Source organism: Hypanus sabinus, chromosome 31 (genome assembly GCF_030144855.1).
Source record: "Hypanus sabinus isolate sHypSab1 chromosome 31, sHypSab1.hap1, whole genome shotgun sequence".
NCBI lineage: Eukaryota > Metazoa > Chordata > Chondrichthyes > Myliobatiformes > Dasyatidae > Hypanus > Hypanus sabinus.
Window position 1 is genome coordinate 1,617,018 of NC_082736.1, and position 9,799 is coordinate 1,626,816.

Sequence of the window (9,799 nt, forward strand, 5' to 3'; positions counted from 1 at the left end):
TCTAAATGGAAAGAAAATTAAATAATCTGAGGTGCAAAGGGAACGGGGAGTCCTGGTGGAGAATTCTCAGGTTGAGTCGGTGGTGAGGAAGGCAAATGAGATGTTTGCATTCATTTCAAGAGGAACAGAATATAAGAGCAAGGATGGAACGTTGAGGCTTTATAAATCCCTGGCGAGACCTCACTTGGAGCATTGTGAGCAGTTTTCAGCCCCTTCTCTTAGAAAGGATGTGCTGAGACTGGAGAGGGGTCACAGAAATGATTCCAGGATTGAAGACCGTTTGACGGCCCTGGGCAGAAGAATGTGGGGTGACCTCACTGAAACCTTCTGAGAGTTGAAAGGCCTCGATGTGAGGAGAAGGTGGGGAGGTCCAAGACCAGAGGACATGACCTCAGAACGGAGATGAGGAGGATTTTATTTTTGCTAGAGAGGAGTGTATCTGTGGGATTCATTCCCATAGGTCACTGTGGTATATTTAAGGTTAGAGTCTTGACTGGTCAGGGTATGAAGGGATACAGGGAGAGGGAAAATGGATCAGCCATGATAGAATGGCGGAGCTGACTCGATGGGCTGAATGGCCTAATTCTGCCCCCATGTCTTATGGTCTTCTGTGGTGAATCTGTGGAATTCATTGCCGTAAAGGGAATGGAGGCCAGGCCACCCCGTGTATTTGAAGCAGAGGCTGATAAGGGCGCCAAAGGTTCCAGGAGAATGGGGTTGAGAGGGAAACTAAATCAGCCATGATGGAATGGCGGGGCAGACTCGATGGGCCGAATGGCCTGATTCTGCTTCTACGTCACCAGTCAGAGATTAGGCGACAATGGTGCCGATCGGCAATTCCTTGGCTTGCATCTTTGGAAAGAGTTCTATTTCCATCTTTAATATCTCCTTCTTCCCCTTCAGGGTTCTTCTGAAGACCCTGACCCGAGGTTCCACGCTGACTTCGGTTCTCCGCGGGAATGGGACCCGCTGTCAGGGCCTCGCGACCGGCCACTTTTCGACACGCCAAGGACGCGGCCTGGAAGGCTAGCACACCCTCAGGGTGCCGGAGTTTCGTCACCCTGATCGGGGGCGAAGTGGGAGCGGCAGCTCGCCCCAGGGTGACCCGCAGGCCAGCAGAGGAAGGAGCCTCTCACACCTCCTTTGGTAGAGACGTGTCTCCACCCTGGGAGAACCGTTCGAGAGTCTGATAACAGAAGCCGCCCTTCAGCTCTGGTGATACGTGCTTTTCTATCTTCTGCCCGCCGGGGGGGGGTGTAAAATACCCTGGGTGGGGGGTCCAATTTTACAAAATATTATCCCTGTGGGCGAGGCCACAGACCCCGTTAATACGCCCTGACCTGAGCACACAAGCGCGAGTTCAGAGTGCAGGCGTGAAGCAGAGCGAGCTGAGGTGGGAAGAGTACCTTTCGCAGGGTAGTAGGGGGTCAGCTGGTCACCGAAGTATTTCTTGTACGATCCCCGCTCGACACCGGAGGGCGGGAGATACCAGGAGTGGGGGTAGGTCTCGTTCACATCGCTAACTTTGCCGTCGTTCATGTCCGCCGGGTCCGTGTAGACGATGATGCCCACCACCCCGAAGTGGGCTCCATTGATGGCCTGGCGGCACAAATCAGGAGAAGTTATGTCCCCGCCCCGTCAGAGCTCCCTGACTGAGGGTAGGTCAGCGGAGGGTGGGACAAAGGAGGGTGCTGGAGTGGGTATTCGTTCATCGAAAGCTTCCCCTCTTCGAACAACTTCCTCTCCAAATCTTTTTCATCGCCCTTAATTTTCCTCATTGAAAGCCCCTCCACCTTCACACTCCCCCCTCATCTATCTTTCTATCACTCCCCCTCACCTCCCTACCCATCCCCTCCCAGTCTCTGTCACTATTCCCACTCTCCCTCCTCCGTCTGTACATCACTTCCCGTCACCTCCCCACCCATCCCCTCCCAGTCTCTGTCACTATTCCCACTCTCCCTCCTCCATCTGTCCATCACTCCCCCTCACCTCCCCACCCATCCCCTCCCAGTCTCTGTCACTATTCCCACTCTCTCTCCTCCGTCTGTCCATCACTCCCCCTCACCTCCCCACCCATCCCCTCCCAGTCTCTGTCACTATTCCCACTCTCCCTCCTCGGTCTGTCTATCACTCCCCCTCACCTCCCCACCCATCCCCTCCCAGTCTCTGTCACTATTACCACTCTCCCTCCTCCGTCTGTCCATCACTCCCCCTCACCTACCCACCCATCCCCTCCCAGACTCTGTCACTATTCCCACTCTCCCTCCTCCGTCTGTCTATCACTCCCCCTCACCTCCCCACCCATCCCCTCCCAGTCTCTGTCACTATTACCACTCTCCCTCCTCCGTCTGTCCATCACTCCCCCTCACCTCCCCACCCATCCCCTCCCAGTCTGTCACTATTCCCACTCTCCTTCCTCCGTCTGTCCATCACTCCCCCTCACCTCCCCACCCATCCCCTCATAGTCTCTGTCACTATTCCCACTCTCCCTCCTCCGTCTGTCCATCACTCCCCCTCACCTCCCCACCCATCACCTCCCAGTCTCTGTCACTATTCCCACTCTCCCCTCCTCCGTCTGTCCATCACTCCCCCTCACCTCCCTACCCATCCCCTCCCAGTCTCTGTCACTATTCCCACTCTCCCTCCTCCGTCTGTACATCACTTCCCGTCACCTCCCCACCCATCCCCTCCCAGTCTCTGTCACTATTCCCACTCTCCCTCCTCCATCTGTCCATCACTCCCCCTCACCTACCCACCCATCCCCTCCCAGACTCTGTCACTATTCCCACTCTCCCTCCTCCATCTGTCCATCACTCCCCCTCACCTACCCACCCATCCCCTCCCAGACTCTGTCACTATTCCCACTCTCCCTCCTCCGTCTGTCTATCACTCCCCCTCACCTCCCCACCCATCCCCTCCCAGTCTCTGTCACTATTACCACTCTCCCTCCTCCGTCTGTCCATCACTCCCCCTCACCTCCCCACCCATCCCCTCCCAGTCTGTCACTATTCCCACTCTCCTTCCTCCGTCTGTCCATCACTCCCCCTCACCTCCCCACCCATCCCCTCATAGTCTCTGTCACTATTCCCACTCTCCCTCCTCCGTCTGTCCATCACTCCCCCTCACCTCCCCACCCATCACCTCCCAGTCTCTGTCACTATTCCCACTCTCCCCTCCTCCGTCTGTCCATCACTCCCCCTCACCTCCCCACCCATCCCCTCCCAGTCTCTGTCACTATTCCCACTCTCCCTCCTCCGTCTGTCCATCACTCCCCCTCACCTCCCCACCCATCCCCTCCGAGTCTGTCACTATTCCCACTCTCCCTCCTCTGTCTGTCCATCACTCCCCCTCACCTCCCCACCCATCCCCTCGCAGTCTCTGACACTATTCCCACTCTCCGTCTGTCCATCACTCCCCCTCACCTCCCTACCCATCCCTCCCAGTCTCTGTCACTATTCCCACTCTCCCTCCTCCGTCTGTCCATCACTCCCCCTCACCTCCCCACCCATCCCCTCCCAGTCTCTGCCACTATTCCCACTCTCCCTCCTCCGTCACTCCCCCTCACCTCCCCACCCATCCCGTCCCGGTCTCTGCCACTATTCCCACTCTCCCTCCTCCGTCTGTCCATCACTCCCCCTCACCTCCCCACCCATCCCATCCCAGTTTGTCACAATTCCCACTCTCCCCTCCTCCGTCTGTCCATCACTCCGCCTCACCTCCCCACCCATCCCCTCCCAGTCTCTGTCACTATTCCCACTCTCCCCTCCTCCGTCTGTCCATCACTCCGCCTCACCTCCCCACCCATCCCCTCCCAGTCTCTGTCACTATTCCCACTCTCCCTCCTCCGTCTGTCCATCACTCCCCCTCACCTCCCCACCCATCCCCTCCCAGTCTCTGTCACTATTCCCACTCTCCCTCCTCCGTCTGTCCATCACTCCCCCTCACCTCCCCACCCATCCCCTCCCAGTCTCTGTCACTATTCCCACTCTCCCTCCTCCGTCTGTCCATCACTCCCCCTCACCTCCCCACCCATCCCATCCGAGACTCCCCTCCCACGGCGCTCCACCCTCACCATTCCCAACATCCTTTGCCCCCGCCGGATTGGCAAACCCGCTGCCCGCTCCACGGTGACAAGTACAGGACGGTGGAGAAGTCTCAGGCTGTGTGTAGTGGAACCTGGGCAAATGGTGATCTTGCTTGGCCACGACAAGAGGCCTAATTCTGTGCTGGGTAACTCCAGGGCTCTCTGCCTCTGGGAGGTAAGGACTGCTCATCATTGCCCTCCCACCCCATGCCCCACGGAGGCAGCGACCCCCATTCCGTCATACCTTGTCCACCCGGCCCGTGCCTCCGTACTTGACGATGGCCACTGTGTCGTTGAGGTCAATGTGATGTTTCTGAATCAGGTGCTGGAAGTCCGCCATGCTCCCATGGTTGGCGTACACCAGCTTACCCTGTGTCATAGGACAGAGAACCAGTTACCACTGGACACAACGAGGGGTGGGGGGAGAGGCTTCGGGGGGGGGGGGGGGGGTCCAGACCTTACCTTCGCTGTTCCGTTAGGCGCAAAAGCAGCAAAGGGCTGCACCACATCTGGGTCCAGTTGATCCTGGGTGTAATTCACCTCCTTTACACGAGACCTGAAGAGTTCTGTCCCACTGGGGGAGACTGAGGAAAGAGCAGAGAACATGTGCAGCAGCACCAAATAGCAACAGGCCGTTCAGCCCACAATGCTGCTGGCCAGAAGGAATGACAATCAGTGAGCAGGAATAGAGGCGGCCATTTTGTGAGGCTGTCCCTGCAGCCACCATTTTGGGAACTGCTTGATAAACTAATTTCTTCCTGTGATGTAATTTAATCAGAGAGATGGGAGGAGTTACCTACTTTGTTCTCAGACAAATAGCGATTTATTATGTAAAGTGACTGGTTTTGGTTTGGAGTAGTTCATTCAGCTCAGTGTCCGGGTCACCTGGTTTGATCCAGTCAAGAGATGGAAAGAATAAAAGGCACAAGGCTGAGGGTAGCCAATAAGAAAGTGACCCGGGTTGATCAGGCGACCTTGAGCCAATGAGATTGAAGCACATTTGGGCTGGTGAGGAACGATGAGAGGCTCCGAAAGCAAAGGGGCGACAGATCCCTCGCAGATCGCCGACACGGGGAGATTGGACTGGGACTATGGGGAACTGGCCAGTGTAGGTCGTTAATTCTTCGGGGAGGGGCAGAGCTCCCCAGTGGCTGTGCACACCGTTTGTGCACCCACATGTTGTTCTAGTTGAGACAATAAAGGTAAATACAGATTCTTCCTGTGACTAATTGATCATTATTACGAAGGGGTAATCGTTAAGGTTGTCATAGCCAGGGGTGGAAATGGGGACAACCTCCCACTCCCAATGGCGTGCGTCTCAAATAGGCTCCTGGCCTTCATGTGTGGCTCAGCTACCAAGCCCGGTGACAGGAGAAGGGGCAGCCACCCTTCTGTCGCCTCGGGCAGACTGAGCTCGTCAGCCGCGGTTGGCGGCCCATCCAGAAGGAAAACTCTGATCTCAAACCTCACCCGCCTTGCGACCACACCCACGCGCGGGGAGGGTTTCGGGGGTAAACCCCAAGCTGGAGTCCCAAAGGCAGTCCTACATTGAGCTCAACACTGGCTGACAGCTCCCGCGATGCTGTATCGGCCTCCCCGTGCGTGGAGAGGGGAAGCTTGCTCTCTGCATCATTCTGCCCTGACGGCGAGGATGCAGTATCTGTGGCCGACTCTGACCAAGTGGAGGCCCTCAACTCTCAGCGAGGGAGACGAGGTGGAGTACAGGGCTACGGTGGGAAACTTTGTCACGTGGTGCGAGCAGAACCATCTGCAGCTTAATGTGAGAAAGTCTAAGGAGCTGGTGGTGGACCTGAGGAGGACTAAGGCACCGGGGACCCCTGTTTCCATCCAAGGGGTCAGTGCGGACATGGTGGAGGATTACAAATACCTGGGGATACAAATTGACAATAAACTGGACTGGTCAAAGAACACTGAGGCTGTCTACAAGAAGGGTCAGAGTCGTCTCTACTTCCTGAGGAGACTGAGGTCCTTTAACATCTGCTGGACGATGCTGAGGATGTTCTACGAGTCTGTGGTGGCCAGTGCTATCATGTTTGCTATTGTGTGCTGGGGCAGCAGGTTGAGGGTAGCAGACACCAACAGAACCAACAAACTCATTCGTAAGGCCAGTGATGTTGTGGGGGTGGAACTGGACTCTCTGACGGTGGTGTCTGAAAAGAGGATGCTGTCCAAGTTGCATGCCATCTGGGACAATGTCTCCCATCCACTCCATAATGTACTGGTTAGGCACAGGAGTACATTCAGCCAGAGACTCATTCCACCGAGATGCAACACTGACCGTCATAGGAAGTCATTCCTGCCTGTGGCCATCAAACTTTACAACTCCTCCCTCGGAGTGTCAGACACCCTGAGCCAATAGGCTGGTCCTGGACTTATTACACTTGGTATGATTAACTTATTACTATTTAATTATTTATGGCTTTATATTGCTATATTCCGACACTATTCTTGGTTGGTGCGGCTGTAACGAAACCCAGTTTCCCTCGGGATCGATAATGTCTGTCTGTCTACCAAATCTGAATCCATTTTGCCTGCACATCCATATCATTCCATTCTCTGCACATTCACATCAGAGCCTCTTAAACACCTCTATCATATCTGAACCCCTCACCACCCCTGACAGCTTCGTCCAGTCACCTGTCACTCTCTATGGGAACATCTCATTCACATGTCTCATTCCAAGTCTCCCCCATCTGACCTTGCAAGCATGCATTCCAATAATAGACATTTAGATAGAGTGGATGTAGAGAGGATGTTTCCTATAGTGGGGGAATCTAGGACCAGAGGACACAGATAGAGTGGATGTGGAGAGGATGTTTAATATAGTGGGGGAGTCTGGGACCAGAGGACACAGACAGAGTGGATGTGGAGAGGATGTTTCCTATAGTGGGGGAATCTAGGACCAGAGGACACCGATAGAGTGGATGTGGAGAGGATGTTTCCTATAGTGGGGGAGTCTCGGACCAGAGGACACAGATAGAGTGGATGTGGAGAGGACGTTTCCTATAGTGGGGGAGTCTAGGACCAGAGGACACAGATAGAGTGGATGTGGAGAGGATGATTCCTACAGTGGGGGAGTCTAGGACCAGAGGACACAGATAGAGTGGATGTGGAGAGGATGTTTCCTACAGTGGGGGAGTCTAGGACTAGAGGACACAGATAGAGTGGATGTGGGGAGGATGTTTCCTATAGTGGGGGAGTCCAGGACCAGAGGACACCGATAGAGTGAATGTGGAGAGGATGTTTCCTATAGTGGGGGAGTCCAGGACCAGAGGACACAGATAGAGTGGATGTGGGGAGGATGTTTCCTATAGTGGGGGAGTCCAGGACCAGAGGACACCGATAGAGTGGATGTGGAGAGGATGTTTCCTATAGTGGGGGAGTCTCGGACCAGAGGACACAGATAGAGTGGATGTGGAGAGGACGTTTCCTATAGTGGGGGAGTCTAGGACCAGAGGACACAGATAGAGTGGATGTGGAGAGGATGATTCCTACAGTGGGGGAGTCTAGGACCAGAGGACACAGATAGAGTGGATGTGGAGAGGATGATTCCTACAGTGGGGGAGTCTAGGACCAGAGGACACAGATAGAGTGGATGTGGAGAGGATGTTTCCTATAGTGGGGGAGTCTAGGACCAGAGGACACAGATAGAGTGGATGTGGAGAGGATGTTTCCTATAGTGGGGGAGTCTAGGACCAGAGGACACAGATAGAGTGGATGTGGAGAGGATGTTTCCTATAGTGGGGGAGTCTAGGACCAGAGGACACAGACAGAGTGGATGTGGAGAGGATGTTTCCTATAGTGGGGGAGTCTAGGACCAGAGGACACAGATAGAGTGGATGTGGAGAGGATGTTTCCTATAGTGGGGGAGTCTGGGACCAGAGGACACAGACAGAGTGGATGTGGAGAGGATGTTTCCTATAGTGGGGGAGTCTAGGACCAGAGGACACAGACAGAGTGGATGTGGAGAGGATGTTTCCTATAGTGGGGGAGTCTAGGTCCAGAGGGCACAGCCTCAGTATTGAGGGACGTAAATCAGTACAAAGATTTCCTCCGACCCTCGCTGGAATGTTTGGAGTAGAGTCTCTTACCCACAGTCACTGAGTTGGGCTTGGCCTTCTGCGGAAAGGACAGCAGTACATTGTACGTCACCTTCTTGGCCTCGTCCAGTCCCGAGTCGGGGTCGCTCCACCTGTCCAGCAGCAGCTTCACCAGATCTATGTCTCCTGCGCTGGTGGCCATGTGTGGCTTCTTGGTGAGGACCCTGGGGTGAGGGAGCACAGCGGAGGGTCAGTTCCTGGCCGCTCGTTTGGCCAAGCAGTTTACATCGTGTGGTACTGCTCATCCGGAGCCTGCACATACCGGGATGGCACCGGATACAGTGCCCTCTCACCCACAGAGCGTCGCCCTGCCAATGCCCTGCGAGGGCAGAGTAAATGTACAAGGATGTTGCCGGGACTCGAGGGCCCGAGTTCTGGGGAAAGGTTGAATAGATGAGAACTTTATTCTGGGCCGTGTGGAAGTTTAGATCGGGTTGGTCCCAGCAGGCTTTTTCCACTGAGGGTGGGTGGGACTACAACTGGAGGTCATGGGTTAAGGGTGAAGGGGGAAATGTTTAAGGGGAATGTGAGGGGGAATTTCTTCACTCAGACGGTGGTGAGAGTGTGGAACAAGTTGTGAGCTCGATTTCAACGTGCTCTATGAGATGCAGCAACAGGCCCTTTAACCCATCAAGCCCATTCTATCTATTCAGGCAGATTATACAAGACGTTGGTGAGGCCACGTTTGGAATAGTGTGTTCAGTTTTGGTTGCCCTGCTGTGGGCACACACGCACACACACACACACACACACACACTCACACACGCACACACACACACACACACACACACACACACACACACACACACACATTCACACACACACACACACACACACACACACACACACACACACACACACACACACACACACACACATTCACACACACACACACACACTCACTCACAGACACTCACAGACACACCCACACACAGAGTTGGGATTGAACCCAGGTCTCCCTGGAGTTGGAAGATGATACAATTGAACACGTGGCCAGGGAAGTGGTGTAGGAGGGGGGGGGCATAAGGATTTTGGATCACTGGGCTCTCTACCAGGGAAGGGGGGACCTGTACAGAAGAGACGGTTTACACCTGAACTGGAGGGGGACTAATATCCTCTGGGAAGGTTTGTTAATGCTGCACGATGGGTTTAAACTAGTTCCAGGGGGACGGGAACCAGAGTGCCCGAACAGTCAGTGGCGACAGATGCTGGTGAGACCTCAGACAACGTCAGGGATCAGAAGGTTGAGCGTGGTACGACCAGCGTCCTGAGTTGCGTGTATTGCAATGCAGCCAGTATCGTAGGCAAGGCGGATGATAGTGCTGAAGGTGAGCTAGCAGGTTTACAAACAGAGGCGACGTGCAGTGATCGGGCAAAACTGCAGTCAAGGGGATGAGTTGCAATCTGAAAGGTGGACAGAGTTGAAAAGGGTGGAGGCAGGACTGAGGGGGTTATATTTGAATGCGTGCAGAATACAGAATAAGGTAGAAGGACTTGCAGCAGTTTTGCTGATTGGCAGGTACGTAGGCCTCACTGAATCATGACTGAAAGAAGATTAAAGCTGGAAGCGTAATGTCCAAAGATGCACATTCTG

General features: G+C 54.6%; 1 protein-coding gene across 1 annotated transcript; it reads right to left on the bottom strand.

Annotated features, from left to right (window-relative positions):
• Positions 1 to 1,132: 1,132 nt before the first annotated feature.
• LOC132383627 (aminopeptidase NAALADL1-like) lies at positions 1,133 to 8,347 on the bottom strand. The gene is made up of 5 exons (XM_059954822.1): positions 8,197 to 8,347; positions 4,547 to 4,668; positions 4,329 to 4,454; positions 1,407 to 1,599; positions 1,133 to 1,266 (listed from the first exon to the last, which is right to left on the bottom strand). The coding sequence occupies exons 1-5, from the start codon at positions 8,345 to 8,347 to the stop codon at positions 1,133 to 1,135; spliced, it is 726 nt and encodes a 241-aa protein (XP_059810805.1).
• Between the last annotated feature and the right edge of the window lie 1,452 nt (positions 8,348 to 9,799).

Excerpts from the sequence above, each read along its gene's own strand:
- LOC132383627 (XM_059954822.1), bottom strand. The coding sequence starts at position 8,347 with ATGGCCACCAGCGCAGGAGACATAGATCTGGTGAAGCTGCTGCTGGAC. Across the intron at positions 4,455-4,546 it reads CGCCTAACGGAACAGCGAAG|GGTAAGCTGGTGTACGCCAA; the intron begins GTAAGGTCTGGA and ends CCTATGACACAG. Across the intron at positions 1,267-1,406 it reads CCCCTACTACCCTGCGAAAG|GGTATTTTACACCCCCCCCC; the intron begins GTACTCTTCCCA and ends CCCCCCACCCAG.